Source organism: Garra rufa, chromosome 3, assembly GCF_049309525.1.
Source record: "Garra rufa chromosome 3, GarRuf1.0, whole genome shotgun sequence".
NCBI classification, from domain to species: domain Eukaryota; kingdom Metazoa; phylum Chordata; class Actinopteri; order Cypriniformes; family Cyprinidae; genus Garra; species Garra rufa.
The window spans coordinates 49,028,830-49,056,704 of NC_133363.1; the positions used below are offsets into that span (position 1 = coordinate 49,028,830).

The window sequence follows — 27,875 nt, forward strand, 5'->3', positions numbered from 1 at the left end:
CACAATAGACCTTAGTCAGGGTAGCACCATATTTCATTTTTGACAGGATAGAAAATGAGGCTGTGAGGGACAGAAGTACAATGTGTTCAATAGACTATACTGTTGTTTAACAGCATAATGGTTGATCAGTTGATGACACAGCTTTCCAAAATACTTTCAATAAATAGAAAAACACCATAAAACATTTTTGAAAGTTTTGATATGATCTGAAATCTTTATACAGGGCATCCCATTGTAAAAACTGTAGGTTGTTTTTATCCATGTGAAATTCAATATGGCATCTAATCTGATTAAGTTATTACGAGTTTTTACTCACAATTCTTAATTTTCTTCTTAGAAGCTTTATAAATGTCTTGCAATTCCGAGGAAAAAGAACAAATTGTGAAATTAAAAGTCACAATTAGCCTGTTTATTTTATTTTTATCCTGTGGCAGAAACAAGCTTCCACATCTTTGTCTCTTGATTTAACGGAAATGTGTTTAGGACATTTATGAACTGGCATTACGCTGACAGAAAATGGCATAAAAATGATGTATTATTCAACAGATGGCTCTTCCATTTTTACTCCGCCAGATATTGATGTGTTGGCCTCCTTATCCCAATTAATGGAGTCACCACAGACATTTATCCACAAATGTTTAAGCATCCCGATTATAAATGGCATCCTTTAGCAGTAAACAAATTCTGTGCCACTACTAATGAGAAATCAAGATTTGCATGTCAATTTTGCAGTCAAACTTAGGGATTCGCAGCACACATATAAAGAACTCAGAGAACAAAGCCCAGGATCCAATCGGTCAGTGATCAAAGGGTGCTGTCCGGCAAACACGCCGTCTGGGACGGACCGCACAAACATCAATGAGTCGAATATAATAACAAGGATTACAAACCACGGCCTTTAAAGCCCGGAGGACAGGCAATCAGCCTTCTGCCATCCCAATGAGCAGGTCCACAAGACTTATGCTAATCAAAGGCTGTCTTTTCTCCTTTCAGTCCACATCTAAACCACACAGGAGAAACTAAGAGAACAGAACAAAAAGAGCAAACAGCAGAAACAGCTCCGAGAGGTTTGTTGTTCGCTGTTGGCTGTGATGGATTGGGCCGGCTCACAGCTGTGACTCAAGCTGCATTCCAAAAACGACCAGTAGACGTCACAGACTGTTTGGACATCAGAACCGCCAGACAATCTTTTCTGATAAACAAGAGTGGTTTCCTACATTCAATAATCACTGAGGCTGACTGTGATGGAGGTTATTTATTTATTTTCCATAGGTGCAATGATTGAGTGTGCTCGAAAAGACATGCAGTGCATGCAGTTGAATGCAGACACACATTATGGATGTGGTGATGGAGGATCTGGGTTCACACTGCCTCCTACTGGTTACACTGAGACGCAGCATTGTTGGTACACTATATTGCCAAAAGTATTGGGACACCCCCTTCTTATGAACAGGTTTGACTAATTTAGTCATTTCCAAGAGTACAAATCTTAATGTTTAAGCATATAATGATATTCTAGGCCTAGGGGATTGTGTTCTTCTAATTTTACAGCAACAGATTTAACAGGACTCTCTTCGATTCCTTTTTTTTTTTTTTTTTTTTTTTTATTGCCAACAAATATACTATTTACAGGTGATACATCAAAGGCCAACAAAACATACATGACTGTAAACATGATTTGTGTGTGCATGTGAGTGTGCGTGTAAGTGGTAATTATAACTGTGTCGAGGTTGGAACACAAGGGAACATGTAGAAAAGTACCACAGACATAATAAAAAAAATAATAAAAATGATGATAGTAGTATTAACAAAAATTAGAGGATGGAGGGTGTGAATGGTACTCAGTGATCAGGGTGAGGAAGATGATAAATGGCAGTAATAATAATATTAATAATAATAGTAATGATAATAATAATAATAATAACATTTTAAATGAACTACTTTAATCAAGAATGAGGGGAGGTTTGAGGATCAAGAAGAGGGCAATTCTATTAATATAGTAATTTAGTAATATATAGGATATATAAATAGAATATCTATAAAATAAAATAAAAATAAGGTATTCCTTATTATTATAAATATATATATATATATATATATATATATATATATATATATATATATATACACATACACATATACATATACACATTACAAAAAAAAAAAAAAAAAAAAAAAAAAAAAAACACTATTGAGTTATTACACAGCTGCCCAGTTAATCCCCTGCTCACGTCACCCGGACGGCCATCTAGTAGAGGTGCCGTGGAGGCACAGGGCCCTAACTCCCACCCCCGGGCCACCACGCACACATGTCCAGCTTACCCTATTTGTTTGTACTTTTATTTTTTAATATTTAACCCTTTTTATTTGTGATAGATGAATGTTCAACTAATGTGAGATGCATTAAAAGAAAAGTGTGACGTGCAGCGTGGGACTATCCCTGTGCAGTCACACTTACCCTATGTGTAATTTTTTTTTTTTTTTTTTTTTTTTTTTTTTCTCTTCATGATGTATATGTATGTGTATGTCAACTAATGTATAAAGCATTAAAAAGCCAGACATGTAGTGCTAATCAGTGGCAATAAACTCAGGGTAATCTGAAGGTAAAAGGACCCCGGCCTCCCAGTGCACCCACCTGCAGCCAATCCGAGCCACATAGAACAGGGTCACAGATGTCACAGCCAACTGGGGCCCAGAGGCAGAAAAGGAGAAAACAGGGGAGAAAAAAATAAATAAAAATTAATAAACAAATACAAAATAAAAAAGGGGGGGGGGCAGATGTGGTGTTAGGAAGAGAGTTGAAGAAAAGAGAGAGCGAGCTTGAATAAGAGAAAAAAAATAAAAATAAAATAAAAATTATACTTATATTAATAATGATAATAATAGTGTATAATGTTAATAATTTAAATAAACTTAAATACTTAATTAGGTGTGATATTACAACAATGTTGCTACCTCCTCTTAACCCTCTTTACCCCCTCAATTATTATTTATTTATTTATTTTTCTTTTCTTCTAGATATTGATGAAGTTGTATGGTTGAGGGTGGCTTCAGACAAAGAGGGTCAGCTTGTTTATGAGATTTAACCAAGAGGGTTGTAATTCTGATAGTGGTTTCAGACAAAAAGTGGTGAGTGGGTTCATGATTGTTGGAAGTTTACAAGAGATAACCAAGAGGAGTGTAATTCTGATGTATTTTTTGTGATTGAAGTGAACTGGTTATCCATGGACATGTACTCTATTAGTAAGTTTTTCCAAGATGCAATATGTATAGTATTCCTTGATTTCCAGTTCATGAGGATAGTTTTCTTGGCGATAGTTAGGGCCACTAAGAGCAACTGAGTGTTTGTATTATTTAAGTTGGTTAGTGATATGTCGCCTAGTAAACAGAGGGAGGGAGACAGTGGGACGTGACATCCCAGAAGATTTGATAGTGAGCCAGTTATGTTTTCCCAAAATGTTTTAACTGAGGTGCAATGCCAAATGGCGTGAAAATAGGTGTCTGGAGTGTTTTGTGTACAATGAGTGCATATTTCTGAAGTAAAACCCATTTTAAATAGTTTGCGTCCAGTTAGATGAAATCTATGAAGTACTTTATACTGTATAAGTTGCAGGTTGGCATTTTTTGTCATGAAGTAGATATTTTTGCAGATTTGTGTCCAGAAAGCGGCATCAGGAGTAATGGATAAGTCTGATTCCCATTTTGCGTTTGGTAGGCTCAATGTGTTGTCTGATTTTGATATTAACCTGTATAATTTGGAGAGTAGTTTTTTTAAGGAAGATATATTAATTAGTTCTGAGATTGGAGGTGAAAGGTCTAGATTAGTTGTACGAATGTCAATTTTTGATTGAATTGATGATTTGATTTGTGAATATTCCAAGAAACAATTACTCCCAATACCGTATTTCTGGACCAAGTGGGAAAATGGTGCCAGGTTATTATTTAAAAAGATATGCTGAAGTTGTGTTATGCCCTTTTCTGCCCATGTGCGTAAATTAAGTGGCTTCTTGTTAACTATAAAATCTGGGTTATTCCAAATCGGGGTGAATTTAGATGGTGCAAGCGTGGAGTTTGTTATTTGGTGAAATTTCCACCAGGCTGTCAGAGTTGCAGCTATTGTTGGCATTTTATAACAGTAATGTTTTTTGATTGTCCGGTTAAGGAAGGGTAATTCTGAAGTGTTAATGTCCTTACAAATTGTTTGTTCAACATCTAGCCATGTGTTTTCTGATGGGTTAGGGTGAATCCATTTATGTATATATTGGAGCTGGTTGTTGGTACACTATATTGCCAAAAGTATTGGGACACCTCCTTCTTATGAACAGGTTTGACTAATTTAGTCATTTCCAAGAGTACAAATCTTAATGTTTAAGCATATAATGATATTCTAGGCCTAGGGGATTGTGTTCTTCTAATTTTACAGCAACAGATTTAACAGGACTCTCTTCGATTCCTTTTTTTTTTTTTTTTTTTTTTTTTATTGCCAACAAATATACTATTTACAGGTGATACATCAAAGGCCAACAAAACATACATGACTGTAAACATGATTTGTGTGTGCATCACTCTCTTCGATTCCTTTGTGTACAGGTGCATCTCAATAAATTAGAATGTTAGCACATTTAAAACGAGACATTGAGAACTTTGAAAAAACACCGGTAGTGACGAGCACTCGACTTATCGTGACTAAATTCAAGATGGCGGCGACCAGATTTTTTCTTGCAGGAACTGTCTGTATAAATCTTCTCGTAAATAAACTACCGGTGCTTTTTATGAGTTCTCAATGTCTCGTTTTAAATGTCAGGGCCCTTGGAAGTCTACCAATGAAGTGTGGAGCTACTTTGTGCCTCGTAAATGGCATAAAACAGTGATTTATTTACATGGCTACTTCGATGCCCTATTGACTCTCATTGACAACCTGTTGTTAGCATCGGCTTACTGACCCCAGATTTCGGACAGCAGGACACAAACCGAGATGAGATATTCAAGGTACGTTCACACTCGGTATCATGATTCAATACACTTTAGGTCAAAATCACACCGGACTTCTCCTTTAACAGACACCGTTTTAAACCATCTAGCGTTACAAAGCTAAGCTTAATGTAGTTTTACTACAACGTACACAGTTTGTAAATCACCTTAATGCATTGTTCATTATAAACATTCGATTATGAATTATATTGAGACAGACGTACATAGAGAAGACGACATAACCGAGTTCAGACTGCATGATTTTAGCCCCGATTTTGACTCGCCGACAAATGCCCGAAATCACAGGCAAATCGGTGCTCGTTCATGTGAGTGACAATCACACAGTGTGAACTATCAAAGACGTGATCTGAGAGAATCGCCGACATGAAAGGTGAAAGGTGATCTGACTGAAAATCACATCGGCGATTACCTACAGCCAATGAGACAGCAACATCCAGGCCAGCGGGAAGTTGGGGGAGAAGTTACGAAGGTATAGACCACAATATCAACAAGAATAGCTTCGGCTTCTTTTCTTTTAGCTGCAAATGAGTGCACATGCAATTTGTATGACAAGCTTCTTGCGGGCTACCATTTTTTTTTATAATAATACCAGTCTCACGTGAGAGCTTGCACGCCTAACCTCGTGTTGTTTCCATGTCACTTCTCGCGTGTGTTTGGTTGTGAGACGTAGTTTGCGGACCGGGACAAAGTTGTCGGCGATTCTTCCTATTGTAAAGTCATGCAGTGTGAAACCCCCTGTCGCCGATCCATCGTGCAGTGTGAACACAGCAGCGACGGAATGCTACCCCAGATAGTCATGCAGTGTGAAAACATCTGACGCGATTGCTTTGAAAATCGTGCGGTCTGAACTCGGCATTAGTTACACTTCAGCCGCATTCATTGTGAAACGCGCTAACTTTAGCACATTAGTTAATAGGTGATTAGCAAAGATTCATATAAAAAGAAATTACACTCACTACTTCTGGTTAAGATGAAGCAAGAACACAAATAGTTACTGTCACGTGAGAACAAGGGTCTGGGTCCAAATGCAGGGAAAGTAAGAATATTTAATAAAACAAAACACAAATAAACATAAACCAAAAAGGCCAACACGGCACAATCAAACATTAACTCAAAACATAAACTGAACAAAACAAGAACACAGTCAGGAGCCAAGATCTATAATCCAAAATACACAGAACAACCATACAGAAAACAATGCAGCCAGAAAGAGTAGTGGGAAATGAGAGTTCTTATAGAAAAGTCCAAATGGTGAACAGCTGTGAGTGAATCAGTGTTAATGACAAAACAGACGTGATGAATCTGAGTGCAGTGCAGGACAGCGACCTCAGGTGGCTGAGGGAAAATCCACAGCCCCGATCATGACAGTTACAGACCCATTTTCAGCAGCAGCTTCGCAAAAACTGCTTTATACTGACCCTCGTTTTTAAAGCAGTGTGGTGAGAAAAGATTTGTGTAAACATGAACCCATTTAGGTAGATCAACGGCCACATTTCCTCAGTGCCGTCAGTTTACTTCTGACTCGGGGCGGGTCTATGCTAAAACACTACTGTCTATTAGGGGTGGGACGATACAGGTAACTCACGATTCAATTCTGTGGCGATATGTGGCCCACGATATCGATAATATCACGATTCACGATATCTACGATATTCAATATATTGGAAGAAATTTCATCAACGATATATCACGATATATGTGACTGAAAAAGAAAAAAATACCCATAATAAGGAAATCTTATGCATTTATTAATGCCAAAATTTCCAACACTGTGCAAAGAAATATGCATTTGCATAATAACTCACTGCCTCCTGGTCTTAAATGTAAACACTGTACAGCTAGACAGATAAAAGTGCCTGAACATTAAAAAACAACATGAACATTAACTAACATGTGTAAACCATGATACTGAAACGTCAGTAGTAAGTTACTGTAAAGTGCTTTATGTTAACCTGGACAGTGGTCTCATCAATGCATATTCTTCTTGAGGAACACTAACGCCTGTTTCACACATACTCCGTCTGCAGTGTGTATGCAGTCCGTGTGCGTTACGTATGCGATGCAGAAGCAGCACGGACTCGTTTTGCTTTCACACAGGACAAGTTTGCAGTCCGTTCCTGATCCGCGGCTGTTTACCACAAACACACCATTTATCCGTTATTTTGATTTCAAATACAAACGTGCTTTTTCAGCATTGTGATACTCTTTTATCACAGTACACTAATGGGTGCGGAAAAAAATACTCAACGCATACGCACTGCAGACGGAGTATGTGTGAAACAGGCGTAACTGATCAGCATGCTCAACTAGCGGGTGCGTCTTTGATTTGTTTTTCGTTATTTTCCGCCATTCTTCTCACTTCTCTTTTTTTCTGTGCTTCTTCTCTGATGTTGTAAGATAACTTGTGTTCTTCACTGGCCGCTGCTTCCGCCACTTTACCCCTATTTACTCGAACAGCGCCCCCCGCAAACAGAATGGTAGATATTGGGTAGTGACAGTGACACTGACGACGGGTAAATTAATCATTTGTGTTGTAATAAAATATCGATATTGGCCGTTAGTGTATCGATTATTTATTGCGACAGAGAGCACAACAATATATTGCAATATCGATTTTTTTTCCCACCCCTACTGTCTATCAACTATTGCAGGAGCGTCCTCTGTCAGTGTTATGCCACAACAACAGGCATCTGAGAACAGCTCGATATGAGAAGAGGCAAATTATTTTACTTAATTAAAAGAAAACTACTGGGTGGATCTTTGTCATTCTAGGGTGGTTGTGTACAAACTCTCCCAACACACATTTCACTTCAAACAGCTTGTAAAAGTGCATGTGGCACCGGATGACCCCTTTAAGTCTTTGGTTCTTTTAATTGTGATGATTTGGCTCACATTTAACAAAAACCCACCAATTCACTATCTCAAAAAATTAGAATACTTCATAAGACCAAAAAAAAAAAAACATTTGTAGTGAATTGTTGGCCTTCTTTTAAAAAACACACTGGACCACCAGTAGATGACATTGCTCCCCAAATCATCACAGACTGTGGAAACTTAACACTCGACATCAAGCAACTTGGGCTATGAGCTTCTCCACCCTTCCTCCAGACTTTAGGACCTTGGTTTCCAAATGAAATACAAAACTTGCTCTCATCTGAAAAGAGAACTTTGGACCACTGGGCTACCCTGGAAATCCAGAGGTCTCGCAAGAGCACAATTTTAATTGTCTCTGCAAGACACTCTGGTATCGAGCAATGATGCAGGTTACTGCAATACGTAAGCAATTCTGGGAACCAATCAAATCGGTGTATCTGATGTAGGCGGGCCAGAGGCGAGCTAAGCTGATGACGACAGCGCTGCGACGTCCGGAATCATTTAGTAAACATTGAAAGAGATCTATTCTACAGATGAAAACCAGTTGTTTGAAACGGCTTTGGCCGCTACAATGACTGAGTTAGACTTGGCTTTTCATTTAAAAGAGGAACAGAAAACCGCGCTCGAATCGTTCCTTTGCAAGAAGGACGTTTTTGCTGTTTTGCCAACTGGATACGGCAAGAGTTTAATCTATCAGTTAGCTCTGCTGGTAGTTAAGCGTATGGGGCGACCACGAAGAGGAACAGGTCTGAATCGGGCAATGCCAGATAGCATTCGGCAGTCTCGAGTCCTGGCTGTTAAAAAAGAAGTGGCGATAAATGTTATCGAACAAGGTCTACCGGGACAACCTGATCAGGATTGTGGTGGATGAGGTCCATCTCATTTACAAATGGTAAGAGTCACTTGGTAAACTTACTGTAACGAAAAACTGAACTATTCAATAGTAATGCAGTAGCCTAACTTGAACAGGACGATATGTCTCGCTGCTGAATGAAACGCTAGTGTCCATCCACATATTAGTTAATATAATGAATAGTTTGATCGGACCTAATTGTTTTATGAGGTTGATTCGGCTGTCGTAATAGTTATTAATCTGTTTATGTTATAACATTGAAATCCACTCTCATATGTTCACCATCGCTCTGGATACGTCACACCATGTATTGTTGTGATTGATCGTGGCGTTATCCAATTGCGTGCAGTGAGAGTTTCAAATGCACGCTTGGTGCCGCCCCTCGAGTTAGGTCCTTTTCATTGCTCAATGCCAGACCCTTAATCTTAATAGATTAGGGTCTGGATTTTTCCAGGCTACCACTGGGCAACAGTCCATTTCTTATTCTGCTTAGCCCAGGTAAGACGTATCTGACGTTGTCTGTGGTTCAGGAGTGGCTTAACAAGAGGAATACGACAACTGTAGCCAAATTCCTTAAAACAGCCTCAGTCTATTCCTTGTGTTTGAATTCTTGAACTGATTTTGCTTGAGAAGCCTCTCAAGGCTGCGGTTCTCTCGGTTGGTTGTGCATCTTTTCCTTCCACACTTTTTCCTTCCACTCAACTCTGTGAACAGCCAGCTTCTTTGACAATGAATGTTTGTAGCTTACCCTCCTTGTGAAGGATGTCAATGATTGTCTTCTGGACAACTGTCAGATCAGCAGTCTTCCCCATGCTTGTGTAGCCTAGTGAACCAAACTGAGAGACCATGGAAGGCTCAGGAATCCTTTACAGGTGTTTTGAGTTGATTAGATGATTGGCATGTCACCGTATTCTAATTTGTTGAGATAGTGAATTGGTGGGTTTTTGTTAAATGTCAGCCAAAATCATCACAATTAAAAGAACCAAAGACTTAAACTACTGTGCACTGAATTTATTTAACACACAAGTTTCACAATTTGAGTTGAATTACTAAAAATTCTAATTCTATTCTAATTTATTGAGATGCACCTGTATAAGGCAAGGTTCAAAACCAAATGATTGATTCAGTCAGTGTGGAAGAACTTGACCGGTCTGCAGAAAGCAAAGTCCTAATCTCAGCTGAACACCTCTGGTGTGACTTTAAATGCAGACTTTGAGCCAAAAACTCATCACCAAATACCAATGACTTGGACATACACTATATGGACCAAAGTGTGGGAGACCCCTTCTTTAGAACAGGAAAAGGCACTTCCTTAACTGTGGCAACAAAGATGGAAACAATTCAAGTATTTTAAATTGTATTTCCATCTCTGTTGCAACCGTTTTGGAAGTGTCAAAAATGACTGTACCCATAGTTACAAGTCATTGGTCATTGGTTGATGAGTTTTTGGCTCAAAGTCTTCATTTAAAGTCACTGCAGAGATGGGATTAGGACTTTGCTTTCTGCAGACCAGTCAAGTTCTTCCACACTGACTGAATCAATCATTTGTTTTTTAACCTTGCCTTATTGCACAGAGGCGTTGTCATGTTAGAATAGAAAAGGGCCCTGTTAAAGCTGTTGCTATCAAATTAGAAAAACACAATATCCTAGGTCTAGAATATCATTATATGCTTAAACATTAGGATTTGTACCCATGGAGTCAAACCTGTTCATTAGAAGGGGGTGTCCCAATACTTTTGGCAATACAGTGTATGTTAAGGTTTCAAATCAAGTAAATGCAAGAATGAGGCAAATATGCAAAATACTTTTTTTTTTAATCAACCAGTGTTTAAAAAAAAACACTTAAGTAAACATACAGACTTGGCGAACTATACACAGCAGTTTGAAAAAGACTAAATCAGATATGTACAAGATTAAGCATTAAAATGCCACTTTAGTAACAATTAATAACACAAATCTAATGACCTAATATATTGAACCGATAAATGGTTTGTACTTTATCAGTATTTTTTGAAACACTGATAGGGTCACTGGCATGTGTTTTGGTCAAGAATAACATGGTTTGCATAAACAACTGAATAGTCGAACATATAATGGAAAACATGCATATACAGGTAAATTTACACACATAAACACTTTATTTCACAAGATTAAAATATAACATTAAATACAATTATTTACAATGTCCGAAACATTACATCGATTCTTTCGGGTCATTTCAAAAACCCCTCCAACGTTTCTAGACTCACTGTGGGAATCAATGCGACTTCAAAGAAAACCCTGCAAAAAAAACCCAAAAATAAATAACTCAGACATAATCAAATGCCACAATCTGGAGTATTTAAATATGAACAAACTGCTTCATTAGCCAAATGCATTTAAGAAGTCAACATCTGCTGTAGGCAGGCGTAACATTAAATAATACATGTCAAAATGCCAATCAGGTTTGGGAAGAGCTTCAAAACAACACAGCGGTCATGCTGAGACTCAGATAAGCGAATAAAATCAACATTTTCTAAACATGAATTATGACTAAACTTCATCCATCTAAACTTCTCTGAAGTATAATTTGTCCCAAATGCCTTCTTTGCAAGGCTTGCCAACAAACTTTAAAAGCACATGATTTATATATATATAAAAAATCGTTCAAAACAGCAAACAAACTAGAAATGTTTAGACTTAAACACACCCAGCAAGAAACCTTTAAGTGTATTTGGATAGATGAGATAAGCTATGTCTTTGAACATAGCTGTATAGCATTTTGGGGTGATTTAATAAAAAAAATTAAATATAAATATAAATAAGTTATTCCTTTGAAGGCTTACCAGTTAAAGCAAATGATTTTACATAATATAAAAAATACCAATGTGCTGTGAAACTTTAGAAACTGCAAACAAAACTGTTCAGACCATAAACAAACCCTGTAGTTTGATGTGTATTTGAATGGCAGATTTTTAATTAAACATTTTGAACTTTGGGGTAAATAAAGTTTTATAAAAATCTATATGTTCAGGCCTTGTTAGTTTTTCGTTTAACACTATTTTAACTTATTTTAGATTTGAGATAATTTGGGGGGACTAAAAAGAATCTATTCCCATTAAAAATTAGGGCTATCACTAACGATTATTTTGGCTATGTAAATTATAACAGTTTGTGTGGAGCAGCATTTACTGTAAACAGAGCTGTCAAGATATGCACACACATAAACTATACACATGTAAATAATTTAAATATGATTTTTAAATAGGTTTATTATATCATGCAGCCATTTCATGAATTCTCGTTTGTGGAATGCGCCATTTCTGGTATGGTGCCGCTTACTCAATGCAGCCAAAATGAAACTGAGGATTTTTTTTAAAAAAGAATACCTGAAAAGAATCAACGAATCGCAACAGCCCTAGCTGTCACTGACAATTATTTTGGTAATCGAGTAATCTGTTGATTATTCTGACGATTAATCGAGTATTTAGATAATTATTATTTTTACTAAACAACATTTAATCTAATTGTCCATTTAATCTTTAATATTTGGTCATTTATTTTCTACAGAAGTGCTACAGCCACTGTAATTTCTTGAATATGTGGATCAGGGTTGCCAGGTTTGATCAACAAAATCTGCCCAATTGCTAGTCAAATTGCTTGTGTTTCGAGTGGGGTCTCTCTGTAAAAATTGCTTTCCGGGGGGTAAAATACTTTTTTTTTTTTTTTTTTTTTTTTTTGACAGGGTTGCCCTGGTAAAATTCACATTTTAGGGGATAAATATCACGTTATTGGGGTCGCTTCAACCCGCAAGGCATGGAGAACAACCCACGGCAACAGTGTCGGCAACAGGACGTCAACACATGTAAACTCAGAGTGAGGGTTTAAACTTTTATTTTGAAATCGCAATGAACAGTTAGCATGTTGAGAAAGATACTGATGTGTTCTTATGTGCTTGCCTAGGTTTATAAATGATTTACCTTACGAATCTGTTTAAATGGTGGATGTTGCTTTTCCAGATTAGCGTTATAATAAACCCAAACTGACAGCAATATGCAAAGAAGGATTTTGAGATGCTCCACACATGTGGAGCGGCATTTACTATGAACAGAGCCACTCTGAGACGCATGTACTTATGAATTTGTGAATTCACAAAAGCATTATGCTTTAATATAGTTTTAAATGGGTTTCATCATGTAGTCTTGGAAAACTAATAATAATGCGTTTTAAGGATTCTCGTCTGTGGAAAGTGCTACATATTTTGCCGGTTACTCGACACGGGTAAAATGCAATCAAGGATCTTTTAAAATAGAGTCCTCTAATTGAATTGAAGAATCATGACAGCCCATTAAAAAAATACACTATTTAAACTTACTTGTGTGCATACTTGCTCCTGACAACAGCGAGTTTACTGTCCTGCGGGCTGATGAGCATATCATGAAGTTTTCTGACCACGGGTGCCAGATCCTCCACACTGTACCCAGAGTGAAACTGCAAACACTGTGTCTGGAAACAGAAGTGGAACATCAGTCAAAACATTCACACAAACACTGAAGTGTAATTGTGAAGTGAAGCCAGATATCTGTGAAGCTATAATGTGTGTTACATAAGGGATGTGAGACTTTAAGATGCCTGCCAAATATTTCAGGGTGCGAGAAGAAAATGCCCTCAAGCTGTCAACTTGAGGATATGACGGAAACAACATGCGAAGAGAATATAAATGAACGCGGTGTTGTTTTAAGGTAAATTAGCTTCTTCATCTAAGACTTCACTGTACAGCCACAGAGGACACAAACCAATTACTCAAACGTGGGTAAACAAAGTCCAGCATCACTCTCATTAACCAAAACACCTTTGTCACAGTCTTAAAGGACAAACAATCCACTACTTAAAGAGTGTGAATCTGTGTGTGCAAGGACAGAAATTAGCATCCATAATGAGCAGTTACCAGGCCATCACAGAGCTGTCGGCAGCTTTAGCTCATTTAGTGCTATCAGAAGAGCACAGCGTACACAAACACGCACAGGGATGTCGAATTCACAGTAAAAGTGTCTATATGTGTGTGTAGCACCAAGAAACGGTGAAAATAAATGGTATAATTCATGAGCTCTGTGCTTATGCATACATTTTAAAAGCATGAAGGTAAACACATACCCATCCTCCCAGATCCTTAGTAACCAGAGCGATGAGCAGACAGGCAGAGGCGAGCAAAGACGCTCTCACAGGCACAAACTCCATCTCCAGCAAACTCAGCTCACAGATAAAGCGTGCCAGAGTCAGTGTGTCCATACCTGCATTCACACACTGCCAGAAGACGAAAGACTGTTAATCATCACACACACACAAACCACAATGAGTATCCCTACACTGACAAACTGCAGAGAGGAGAAGTAGTTTCATTCGCATACAAAACGCACACACACACAGAATCAGTAGCAGTGCCAGTACCTCTAGGCCATGCAGAAAAAGTACACAATGCTTATCTAACCTTCCAACATTCTGCAGTTTTCATTCTTGGCAAATTCAGCACACAATTACTAAAGGAAGTGCTTCAGTGAGCCATAGCAGGAATGCATTAACATGTAAACATCTGAAATGTTAAACTTTATTCCTAGCTCGAGGACAGCTCTTATACATAAACCAATTCATAGTGAACTTTGCCATTAAGCTCCAAGAAATAAATAAATACTGAATTATTAAATCAAAAGTGTCATATGCTGTTTTTGTTATTTTGGAGCTTAACAGCCATGGTCATCATGAACTGTTCTTGGAAACAAACCCGCACAGAGATTCTTCAAGATTTATTTTAATATACACTAAAATGATCAAGTTTGAAGATTAAATAGATTTAAAAAAATACATTAAAATAGTAATATTGTGAAATATTATCATTTTAAATAATTGCTTTCCATTTTAAAATTTTTTAAAACTTACATTTATTCCTGTGATGCAAAACTGCATTTTCGGGGTTTTAGCGTCACACGTCAGAAATCATTTAAATATGCTAATTTGATGTTGAAACATGTCTTATACCCCCTTTTTCCTTTTTCCTGTACATTAATTTGTCTACTTGAAATATTATTCGGTTTATACAGCAATCCTGAATATTTACATATTTATCCTCATCATTTTTTTTTTACCAATTGCTCTGTATACATTACTGAGGCTGTTAAGCTGATTTTGTTGTTGTTGGTTTTTTCTTGGTGTTCAACAAAACTCTAAAATATATATTTTTGTGTCATTTATAAATATTTACTAAATATTTACTTTTTGTGGAAACCATGATACATTTTTTCTGAATTCATTTTTGATGAATAGACAGTTATTTGAAATGGAGATATTTTGCAACATGATAAATGTCTTTTGATAACTGATGATAACTCACTTTTGATCAATATAATGTATACTTTGTGATTAAAAGTATTTTTTTAAAGAGACCACTGGGTATAAGACTTGTATGGCTTAATATAATGTACAGTAAATGATGTCTCTTATTTAAATATGTAGTAAAAAACCCAGGAAATATTAATGTTTTTTTTTTTAAATCCACATTGTTATATAGATATTGGGGCACCACTATTTTGATTACGTAAAACAGTTGCATTTGGAGAGCTACTGCCACTATCTGTTACTATTTTTACTGCAACATAACTCTGAAAATAAAATAACGTTACTGATAGGATATCCACAGCTATTCAAAGAGCTTATAGGTGGCAATGGATATAAGCGTAGGCTTAAACCAAATGCTGTACCTTCAATTTTCCCTACAAACAGTCTAAACGGTAAACGCCACTGGATATCACATTTACATTGTTTGTAAGCTCTTTCAGTAGCTGTGGTCTACTAAAAGCCTCAAAGGAATCAGGGCTAAAGTGGAGAGAACAAAGACGCAGGTCTTTAGAAGGTTCCATTCTTTACTCCTCTTATCGCTAGGAAAGCAGTGAAGACTTACATCGCTTCTCTTGTTGCCCCTTAACTAAAAATTACAACCAAAAGCCACACAATGCGGCATTGTATCAGTATTTTATCTTCCAAATTGCTAATTCCAATTTGTGTCGTGGTAAATATAGCAACAGATAGTGGCAGTAGCTCACTGAGTGCAACCAATAAAATAATGGCAGCCCCCATAGTCTGAAATGTGTAAAACAATGTGGATTTTTTAAATAATGTAAATCTTTTATAGGCTTTCTACTACATACTAGTGCTGGGCGATATGACGATATATATCGTGGGGACGATAGAAAAGTGTCTATCGTCCTATTTCTCTTCTATCGTTTCTATCGTCTCTAACCTAATTTTATCAATTACTAAAGAAAATATTGCATTAAATAGGCTATGACAAATGTATGATAGTGTCTTGTTGCTTTGCAATGCATACTCTACCCTATAAGTGATAATCAAGAATAAAAACGAACTTTTTCACAAAGAAACTCCGTCTTGTGCGACGTGACGCTTTACCTTGTTGCGAGTGCAACATGCTTTAACTCGTGAGTGCTTAGCCTAAAGATGGAGACGCAAGAGGTTGAAGATATGCCCGGAGTCGCAACAACAAACTGAAACTGCTACGCAGGCAGCAGACAAGAAGTACTTTTACCGACACGTGGGTACGTCAGTGATTTTGTTGCATTTTGGCTTCAAGAGCTCCGACACGGAGCAGAAGACAGTCATGTGCAAACTCTGCCAAAAGACTGTTTCCGCGCCCGACGCTGACGCCTGTTTCACGCCTGTTTCACACATACTTTGTCTGCGGTGCGTATGCGTTGCGTATTTTTTTCCGCACCCATGTTAACGGATCAGATCGTTCACACTGCACGCGGTTGCTGTCCGGTAGTGCGTTCCAGAAGCGGTGCGTTTGTAGCAGTGGAGCGATCCTTTCGGCACAGAGTCTGTTTTTGCTGCGCTGCATGCGCTGAATTAAAGTGACAGCGCATTGTTCGCTGTAAAAATGAACATGGATTGACACGGAAATGTACCATAAATGCATATAAATGCAGTCTACTGTGTTTCACAGTCAACACGTGGCTTTTTGGCTAGGTTTAAAATAGTGCAGTTTTAAATAAACAAGGCAACATAATAGATGCACTTGTCCAGGTAGAAAAGTTTTTTAAATATGTTTTTTAATAAAGATTTAATACGAAAGAAAGGCACAGAGAGCCGACTGCTTGTCTGTGGTAAGTTTTAATTTAAAATATTTGTGATAGCCCAATTTCAATATAAAAAGGAAGCTATGCTGTGTTTAAATGTGTTGCAACTTGCTTGAGCAACTTAATATACAAATCTAGAAGTCAAGTGCATTGAATAATAGCCTACGTTGTTTATAATACGTTGAGTTTAAACGTGAATATGTCTAGTAATATTGTATTAGTGTACTGTGATAAAAGAGTATCCCAATGCTGAAAAAGCACGATTGGATTTGAAATTAAAATAACGGATAAATGGTGTGTTTGTGGTAAACACCCGCGGATCAGGAACGGACTGCAAACGCGTTCTGTGTGAAAGCAAAACGAGTCCGTGCTGCCTCTGCACCGCATACATAACGCACACGGACTGCAGACGGAGTATGTGTGAAACAGGCGTGATACTTCATTTTGGTTTGCAAACTTTGCACTACAAGGTTGAAAAATGTTTATATATATATATATATATATAATTGAGTGCTTTTCTGCTCAGAAACTTGAAATGGCTGTGCATTTTAATAAAAAAAATAGTTTATTTTGATAATACTATTTAACTATGATGTGGATAAAAAATGTGAAGGCTACTGTAGCTCTACCTCCACCACACCTGTTGTCATTTGATACATTTATATTGCTGCACTAAAATGTATTTTTCTCATTTGTGACAGTTCAGTTAAATGTCACTTCAAATAACGAATAAAAATAAAGTTGCAAAAAAATTATGCAATGATATTTTTGTCAAACTTTTCAGAGAATAACTGAAAACGTACTTTATTTTGGTATATCGTGATATATATCGTTATCGTGATATAAAATAATCCATATCGTGATACATGATTTTTCCATATCGCCCAGCACTACTACATACTTTAGTAAGAGACATCATTTATGTTTACATTTAATATAAATTATCTTAAATCTTTTAAATGAAAGTGTAACTTCTGCAATGTTTAGAACAATATGAATAAGGGATAAGTAAACTATCCCATTATCAATAAACACAGTCAAGAAGTGTGTGAGTTTGTCTACTGTGCCCTAATCGGTTGACAAAACACTTGTAGAAGGTCCCTGGATAGAAGCTTTGGCAGGAATAAGTGTAAATGATCTGTTTGGTGCGTGCTGTAATTGCTTTTCTTCAGAAAACTAAGCCACCAATTAAAAAGGATTTTATTTTTATTGTGTTCTTCTTATAATTAATGTTCTTACAATTGAATATAATGGTATTATTTGTCAATGTGCACTTAAGGAGCTAATTTTCTTTGCAGAAAGAGCAATTAGTAAAACCAGCCATTCTGCCAACAAATAAAAACACACAAAAAAGACATTGTTAAATCACAGAGCTTTAACTAAAGCTCAATTAATTCAGCTGCTGTAAATGAGAATAGATCTGACAACAACAATCAGTGACAGCTGGTCATACACACACACACTGATTCCTCAGGGAATACAGAGGAAACAAACAGGTCACACCTGACAAACACAAAGCGATCAACGCATGCTACCCTGCATGGTCTTTCTTTCTGACTTTGACAAACACACACACACACACACACACACACACACACACACACACACACACACACACACACTCTCTCTCTCTCTCTCTCTCTCTCTAGATGTTAATCCTGGTGTGTGTCAGCTGACTCCAAAGGAGTTCCACCTGTCTCCTCAGTGAGGGTATATACGTGTGTTATTTCTCACCTTGGCGTAGCGGCGGAGGAAGCGGTATGGAACCGGAATATTGATGTCAAAGTTCAGCGCCTGCAGGATGCTGATTTCCATGGTGATGAGCTGAGAACGCTTGTAGGCATCATCACAAATGTATAGGAAATCATCTACGCAAGGTGGGGCTCGCTCCTGTGAGGATACACCAGAGAGATGATGGGTAACAACTGAAAAAATCACATAGTACTCACTATTTTTTTAAAGCATGCAATATATGTAGAATGTGCACAGTTTGCAAAAATACAGCACACTGTGCGAATACTGCAACACGCAATGCAAAGTCAACTTGTGATTTTCAATATCACTTTTTAGACTTTTAGACCTGGAAAAAGGCTTTTTTACACAACAGTATAGAAATGCACAAAAAAGAAAAAAAAAAACAAATTATTTCTGAAATTACAAATGGACATGCAACGATGATAAGCAACCTACAGTGGTTTATATATAAAATAATAAAAATAATAATAATATATGTGACCATGGACCACAAAACCAGTCTTAAGTAGCACGGGTATATTTGTAGCCAAAAATACATTGTATGGTCAGATTTATTGATTTTTCTTTTTGATGCCCAAAATCATTTGGATATTAAGTAAAGATCATGTTCCATTAAGACATTTTGTAAATTTCCTACATTAAATATATCAAAACTTCATTTTTGATTAGGGATATGCATTGCTAAGAACTTCATTTGGACAACTTTAAAGGTGATTTTCTCAATATTTAGATTTTTGCACCCTCAGATTGCAGATTTTAAAATGGTTTTATCTCAGACAAATATTGTCTTATCCTAACAAACCATACGTCAAAATGGGAAGCTTATTAATTCAGCTGTCAGATGATGTATAAATCTTAATTTCAAAAAATTGATCCTATTATAGATCCTATTTTACTATTTAAAATAACTGCTTTCTATCTGAATACATTTTAAAATTTATTCCTGTGATCAAAACTACATTTTCAGCATCATCACTCCAGTCTTCAGTGTCACATGATCCTTCAGAAATCATTCTAATATGCTGATTTGTTGTTCAAGAAACATTTTTTATTATTATTATCAATATTTAAAACAGTTGAATGATGTCAGGATTCTTTGATGAATAGAAAAAAAACAAAGCTCAGCATTTATCTGAAATAAAAAGCTTGGAGTCAGTATTTTTTTTTTTTTTCTTTTTTGGAAAAAAGTTATTGAAATTAATACTTTTATTTAGCAAGGATGCTTTAAATTGATCAAAAGTGATGATAAAGACATTTATAATGTTGCAAATGATTTCTATTTCAAATAAATGCTGTTCTTCTGAACTATCTATTCTATTCATCAAAGAAACTTAAAATTATACTTAGCTGTTTTCAACTTAATAAATGTTTTTTTGAGCTGCAAATCAGAATATTAGAATGATTTCTGAATGATCATGTGACTGGAGTAATGATGCTAAAATTCAGCTTTAAAATCACAGGAATTAATACTTGTTTTTAAATAGAAAAAAATTATTTAAAAAAACTTCTACTTTACTGTTTTTGCTGTACTTCAAATAAACTTCTTTAAAAAAAACATTACAAACCTTTTGATTGATAGTGTATATTACTTAATTTATTACAAATATATAATATATTAGGGGTGGGCATAGATTATTTTTTTAATCTAGATTAATCTAGATTAAATCTTGGAATTAATCTAGATTAATCTAGATTAAAATGGCTAATTTGAATTCTGCTGAAGGCATTTTCAGAATGTGTGCGCTACCCAAATAATGACTAAAAGTAAGTCTTCAAGAACGGGCCATGTGGCGCATTAGACCAGGCGCTCATCTCCTGTTTCCAAAATGCATCACAAACTGCTTGACAATTGCATTTACAACATAATTACCTATACAAACTTGTGTAACCAAGTACTTCTGCGCAAAAGGCTGCATGACCTGCGCATTGCCGTTAAATACACAGACGCGCACGGGCATGGATTTCTGCATGCATAGTCTTCCATTAAACTGCGTTGCTTTCAGAAGCGTCAATTCAGTAGTTGCATATAGTTTAATGTCTTTATTTCGGGATTATCAAAGTAAATTATAACTCAAACTTGAGATTTTACTGGGGCACAGAAGATTTTCACTGGGGCACGTGCCCCAGTAAAAAGGGTCTAGCAAAGCACCTGCCCTGAAGCGGCTTCATAACTGCATCCATGTTTGCACGTCTCATTTGATGCGGTCATTTCACAGAAGTTGAAGACTCGTTCTCGCCCCCTACAGTGCAATTCGACTAGGTATACGTCATCCGCGCTAAAATATCAAGGTGAAAATCATCATAGCTTACATAGTTTAGACACAGCTCTCAACCCAACTTTTAGAATAGATTAACGGCGATATTTTTTTTAATCGCCCGATAAGAGTCTCACGTTAACGCCGATAGCAGCCCACCACTAATATATATATATATATATAAATATATCGGCGTCGGCCGATATCCGTGTTTAGTAGCGCCGATTTAAAGTCAGGCACGTGTTATTGGTGCGGTAAAACGCGCTGCTGTGAAGGACCCCAAGCCAAACTTTTGTAAGATTCAATAACAGTTCTGAGAGATAAATGTAAGGCTTAAATTCTGTCCTATGGCCATATATTTACTATATATTACTAGTAAACTAGGAAGTGTTGCTTTCCTTTAGTGAAAGAAAAGCATAGAACCATTGGGAACTGGCATAATGCTACAGCTGGTTAAAGGTTTGCTTGCAGTTAAAGGTCCACTGAAGTGCCAATAGCCAATAGCATTCCATTGATATCTGCTCGGGCCAGAGCCGTTGAGCTCGGGTAAAGCCGCATTTGTGAGCTTATGACAGCTACAGACTAATAAATTACCCCACAGATTCAATATGAAACTCTTGCTAAAACAAAATAGTAATCATAATCATGCTGAGGCTGTGTAGTTTAATACATGCCGATCGCACATATGAGCGCATATGATCTGCTCGTGTATTGCGTCTCTGTGTAGGGGGCGGGACACTACGGACTCTAGAGAGCATTTGATTGGACAGAACGTTTGATGAGAAACTGAAGTGCACGGTGATAACATCAAAATCGTTGATTCATATTGGCGGAAGTGACGAGACTAAGTTTTGAATGCCCATATCTTGTGAACGCGAATTTTGTCGTTGTTTTAAAGCACACTAGCTTATAGATAATCTTAAGGGTAATATATTCATACTAAAAGCCAAAAAAACTTTAATTTTGATTTCAGGGGGACTTTAAGACTGTAGTCGAAAACGATCAGCTGCTTGCTTGCTAACATATTAGCCCCAGTGTTATAAGTTCTGTTTTATTTTTCCTGTATTGGAGTTGGAGAATTTCACTGTGTGCGTGGGGTAGAGAAGGTGGCGGCTCTCACAAACAATGCAGCTTTGCGATTACTCCGCCTCGCTCGGAGACAGTGGGTCTGATAATAAAAAAAATGCATTCTTGTGGGTGGGTCGCGCAATAATGATGTAAACATTAACTACATTTTCTAAAATCTGAACTTGAGTTTTGTGGTCAGGACCGTGGCGCCAGCTTCCTTTTAAATATATTTTGATGATTGTACCTGATGCACCCGCAGCGTCCTCTCCGTCACCTCAAATACTGCTAGTTTATAACTATGGCCACGTCCAGATGTCAGTAAACGTTATTTTTATTTATTTATATTTATCAGCATGGATTTGGCTTAAAAGCACGAATGATTAAGCGTAGCCTATATAAGTGTGCAGCGATGTGAAGATCAGCTGTTAAAATGAACCATCCATTCATCATATTATCATGCAAAACTAAGAATTAGAATAATTGTAATAGGAAGATCGTGTGGGGTTAGCTAAATCAGAGAAAAAAATATAGGTGCGGGTGCGTGGCAGGCAGATTACACTATTGCCTGATTTTGCTTTATTTCGTCGTCAAAAGTAAGATTTTGCTCACTTTTGCCATCAAAAGTATTCTGAAACAAGTCACAACTGAGCCGCTTTGCATCTCCATTTAAACAGCGGTGTTTCATTTCAGAATGAACGTGCGTTTTTAAACGAATCTAGTGAAATGATTCAATTTCCCATTCATAAAGACAGTCATTTGCTTTATTCAGGAATGAATCAGCTGTTCGAACGAATCAAATGAATGATATGATTCAGTAATTCAATCAGTGTCTTGCCGCCATCTGCTGGCAGGTCCTCTCAGTTATATAAATCATTTAAAATGTCTGTATTCCAAATTTTATATTTAAAACATTAAAGTTTAACATTAATCTCAGCTCTTAAACTTTTATGTAAATGATTAACAGTTTTTATATTATCTGTTTTATATATTTAATACTTGGTCAGTTCAATTTGTTTGGTTAACTTTGGTTAAATCTTTTATAATAACACTGGGCAGTGCACAAAATCAAGATCCGAAAGATGGTTCATTGTGTTCATTGTTCATGATGTTAAGTTTAGAAATGATGTGCATCCACTTATTATTAGTGTGACATTTTAGCATGCAAATAAAACCCATGTCGGTCGATCTCTTATATATATATATATATATATACATAAACTGTATGTCAAAAGAGTAAAAGAACAATTATTCTGGATAATAAAATATTATACATTTTTAGGATTTGAAAGCACCTGGATCTAGACATTAAGTGCACATTTTTAAGCAGTAACTACATTTCTATTAGGTTGTGTAAGTGTGTGTGCGAGATAATGAGTGAATGACTAAGTCCTTGAGTAATTACGTCTAAGCCCAGAAAACTATCAGCTATCATAAGAAAGCATATGTCTTACCTCAAATTTAGAAGCAATAAGCATGGCAGTGGAACCAATGAGCTGCAAAGACTCCCGTTTGGCCTGGCCCGCAGCCAGATAATGATCCGTCATTTTCACAGCCAGGTACAGAGTCTCATGATTCAGCTCGAAATTCTCCTGCAGAATAAAGAGCAAGAATAAAGTCAGTGCTTAAGCCAGCAAAAGCCAACAGTGCTTTACAAGACTCATCAAAACAGCACATTTGAAACGATGACAAACACTGACACTTACCTGGACTTCAACCAGCCAGTCCACCAGAATCGCTCTCATATTGCTGTTCAGACTTGGCTGATCAGCCATGTAGTCATGCAAGACAAACTTTTCCTGCAAATAAAAGAATTTTAGCTTGATGTTGTCTGTTTTTCAACTTGCATTATCATTAAAGAAGAAGTTCACATCCAGAATTAAAATTTCCTCAATTTACTCACTCCCATGTGATCCAAAATCTTCATGTCTTTAGTTGCAAAGAAATTAAGGTTTTTAGGAAAACATTTCAAGATTTTTCTCAGTATAGCGGACTTCAATGGGAGCCAAAGGGCTGAAGTAGAGGTCTGCGGGACCCGACCACATTTCTTGCGGCGCGGGAATAAATTTCCAAATAAAAGCGGTTGCGGTCGGTAACTCTGGTGCAATTCGAACGGGAGCGGGCGGTAACAATATACCGTTCCCGACGTCTTTTCTGAACAACAAATCTGAGCTTTACTCATTCTTATCGAGCACCTGTAGGCTACAGCCTGCGCTCAAAACTGTTATGCACTCGCAGTGTTTTCTGCGTCATGCATTTTATTGGCAAGGTCTCATAGGCGCGGGAAGTGGGGGTACTGATGGTGTTTTTTCTGTGGGCAAGTGCGCAAAGCCATGTTTGGAGTGCCAAAATCTTCATAAGGTTATGCTGACTGATTTTTCTATTTTTCTTTTTTTTTCACTTTGCCAAAACAACTTATACTACTGTTTTGGCAATTAAAATAGTTCAGTTTTGCATGTAATGGCAAAGTGGTTATAATTTCGTTTCTTTTTTATAAAGTTAATTTAGAAAAAAAAACGTTTGGAGCATTTTTTGTTCGTTAAACGTAAGCTTTTTGTTTCTTATATATATATATATATATATATATATACACATACACACACACACTTTTATATATATTATTATATATATATATATATAAATAATAATATATATAAATGTGCGCTATAGGCGCATATCCAATCGTTTGTGTGGAGAGTGGAACGCGTTTTATATGGAGGCGCCAGCGTGATTTCAGTAGCCTACATTTTCAGTGGAAGCTATTTAACCGTTATTTTTTGTCAGACATGATATATGTAGAAAGCTTTAAATTAGTACTTAACGAAATAAAACAAATCGAAAACAAAAACTCTTTTATTATGTAGCTAATCCGTAAAGATGCATTTCTCTCTAATGAGGACGATCTTTAACTTCCATCACTGACTCAGAAAACACCACTTTATAAATAAATAATTTTAAATATCTCCTTGCTATTTCACAGTCATGGTAATTACTTTTGCCGGTGCTTTGTGGCAAGCTTTAGCCTACTGCGTGCACTTGAACGCAGAACCCTTCCGGCTGCGTCATGCTAACATGGTCTGGTGTTTCCACCAGCGCTGCAATTTTTTTTTAATCACCATTGAATGTCTAAAATATAATTTTAGCCCGCATTTGATCTATGACGGGCTGAATGCAGAGCTATAATACGTCTTAAAAGTGTAACATGGAAATATAATGGATGTACTGCGGAAAAAAAAAGTTTTATATACTCTGTATTGTTTCCTAATAGTTAAATGTGAGATTCTGGAAACGAGAGTTAAATTTAGCGGGAACGGTCGGGTCGGGAAGAAAATTATTCTAAGCGGGCAGCGGGTGAACAAAGCGTGAATATATAGCAGGAGCGGGTGGGTGCGGAATAAAACCTTGCGGGAGCGGGACTAGAAAAGCAGTCCCGCGCAGACCTCTAGGCTGAAGGTCCAAACTGCAGTTTCAACATAGCTTCAGAGTGCTCTACACAATCTCAGCCAAGGAATAAGGATCCTATCAAACTATTTGCAGAAAAATCCTGGAATGTTTTCCTCAAAAAACTATTTATTTGCGACTGAAAACAGAAAAACATGAACATCTTGGATCACATGGGGGTGAGTAAATTATCCAAAAAAAAATTTATTCTGGAAGGAAGCTTTTTTAATAAACATTACTAAACAAACCTCTCTGCTCTTAAGGTAGTCAAAAATCTCTTTGGCGTACTCTGCTGTATGCGTACAGTCATCGAGGTGCTCTGAATCAATGTCAAACTCTGAAGGAATCTGAAAGACATAGTTTTTTGTGTTTATAAATCTGTTATCAAGAAAAAACCCAAGTCCTGATAACCCCCAAAATATTAAAGAACATGCCCAGCAGGAAGAGTGATGATTAATTACATTAGCACTAATTTGAAAGTTAATTTTTACTTCTGCTTCTACATTTTCTTTCTGGTAATTAACGGCTTCAAACTTTTAAACGCTCCAAAAACACTTTGGAACAACTGGGTATTTACATTCTCATAAATATTCACATTCATGCCAGTTTTGTCATGGTTTAATAATATCCTGATCTTGGCCTAGAACTAGGCCTTACCTCTGGAGGTAGTAGGTGTGGAGGAATTGGAGCTTTGGAAGAGGGTTCTTCCAATTTCTCTATTTTTGACTCCACATTCTTCAGCTCCTCTAACTTTTCCTCTGAACTGACCACAGATCTGAGGGAAGAAAAGATAAGCAATCTGCATATTCTGGGCCAATCATCTCAAAGTTCTTTCAAAACACCTCAGTGTATGGTAGGCTAAAGATAAAGAGCCAATAAAATAAGACTTACTTTAGGTTAACATCATTCTTAGAAAATATCGAGACCTTCTTCTGCAGCTTCTTGACAGGATCTTTCTTCTTGATGGGGTTGCTTAGCTCAATCTTGTGTGCCTTTCAACAAAAAGTGCAATTTAAGAGTGGATTTTCTAAAAAAAAAAAACAATTTATTCTTTTTTATTTAATCTGAGACTTTAGGTCAAAGTTCAGCCTGGGAAAAACTGTTAACACAACACTGTACTTTAGCTTTAATTTGTTAAACGAGCAATGAGTCACACCAAATCAATCAAACTGGTTTGATCTGAGACAGAGGGAATGAATACAAGGTGTTAGACGACGCCAAATAGAGCCATCATTGCAATTTGCATATGAGAGCACCTCACCTGGAATCCCAGACCCACCAAAGAGTGCCCATCTGAGTTAATAAAAGGTGAGATCTCTTGCTTTTGTGTACAGTCTGTAATTTACTGCTCGGGCATGAATAGGATTTCAATGAGCTTATGAGCCATGCAAAATCTGTGCCGATTTGCATCATTCAAGCAAACTCCTGGTGTTAGTGTGGTTACAAGATAGACGCTTAACACTTACTGGTTTGACATCGTCAGAATCAAACCGAGGGGCCAAAAAACACTGAGAGACAGCCTAGTCAGGCAACATAAACCAATGAAATGGTGTACAAAAGCATGTATGAACAAAAATTGAAATAGCACCCTTACATTGGTGATATCAACAAAAGCGGTTCTTTTCTTAGGGGCCCCTTGGGGAGAATTAGATGAACGCTTGGTCTGGAGCCCATCCTGCTCAAACACATCAACACAAGACTGATCAGATCAACAACAATCAAAATCAGCAAAGCTCTAATTCATTTAAAACTGACATAATCTCAGTGTATACCTGGTTCTCCAGTCCTTTGGGGTGAAGTTTGGGGATTTTACTAGTGGTGGGTTTTTTTCCTCTTGAAAACGGCATCTTGATCATTCAGAGTTAACTTATATTCTGTTTGAAGTGCGAAGTATACAAAGAATGAATGGAAAGGTCACCATACACTAGTGATACATAGTGCACACTTCTATCAGACACACACTTGTTATACACCTCAAGGTTACCAAACATTGAAACAAAGCTTGGTATAGAAATTGTTTTGATCGCAGGAACCATCAAGTCGGTCGGTAAACAACAACAAGTGACCGTTTCATTTAGTTTTACAAGAAATAAAATCATAAGTTCTGTAAAACGACCTTACCTTTTTACAACACGCTGAACAACCTCAAAGCATGAAAATATTTTGAAAGAGAATGCGTTTAAACATCCACGAAAAGCACAATGAAAGCTATCCAGACTGAAACCGACACAGCTCCCTACTGTCTGCATGCGTCCAAAACTACACACAGCGATCTGATTGGCCGCCTGCACCTTGCCGTAAGCCAATGAGCGTCGAGCTAGAATGCCGTTGTTAAGGGGCGGGACAATAGAATTTTCAAAAACATCCTAGCAACCAATAGGAAGAGAGATAGCGTTCTTTTGACTTTTGAGTAAGGCGGACGTTGAAGGGAATGTGGTTAAATGACACCAACTGAGGTTCCGCTTATTAGATAAAATAATTTTAATAGTTACATAACTGCTTCGCTTCTTGTGAACA

General features: G+C 37.0%; 1 protein-coding gene across 1 annotated transcript; it reads right to left on the minus strand.

The window, feature by feature from the left end:
- Positions 1 to 10,532: 10,532 nt before the first annotated feature.
- On the minus strand, positions 10,533 to 27,605 carry ccnb3 (cyclin B3). Its single transcript, XM_073837473.1, has 12 exons — positions 27,480 to 27,605; positions 27,131 to 27,232; positions 26,953 to 27,033; positions 26,250 to 26,350; positions 26,016 to 26,133; positions 25,607 to 25,705; positions 23,624 to 23,716; positions 23,372 to 23,509; positions 18,577 to 18,732; positions 13,853 to 14,002; positions 13,074 to 13,204; positions 10,533 to 10,999 (listed from the first exon to the last, which is right to left on the minus strand). Exons 2-12 carry the CDS (start codon positions 27,212 to 27,214, stop codon positions 10,933 to 10,935), a joined length of 1,218 nt encoding a protein of 405 aa, XP_073693574.1. The 5' UTR covers positions 27,215 to 27,232; positions 27,480 to 27,605; the 3' UTR covers positions 10,533 to 10,932.
- Positions 27,606 to 27,875: the final 270 nt, after the last annotated feature.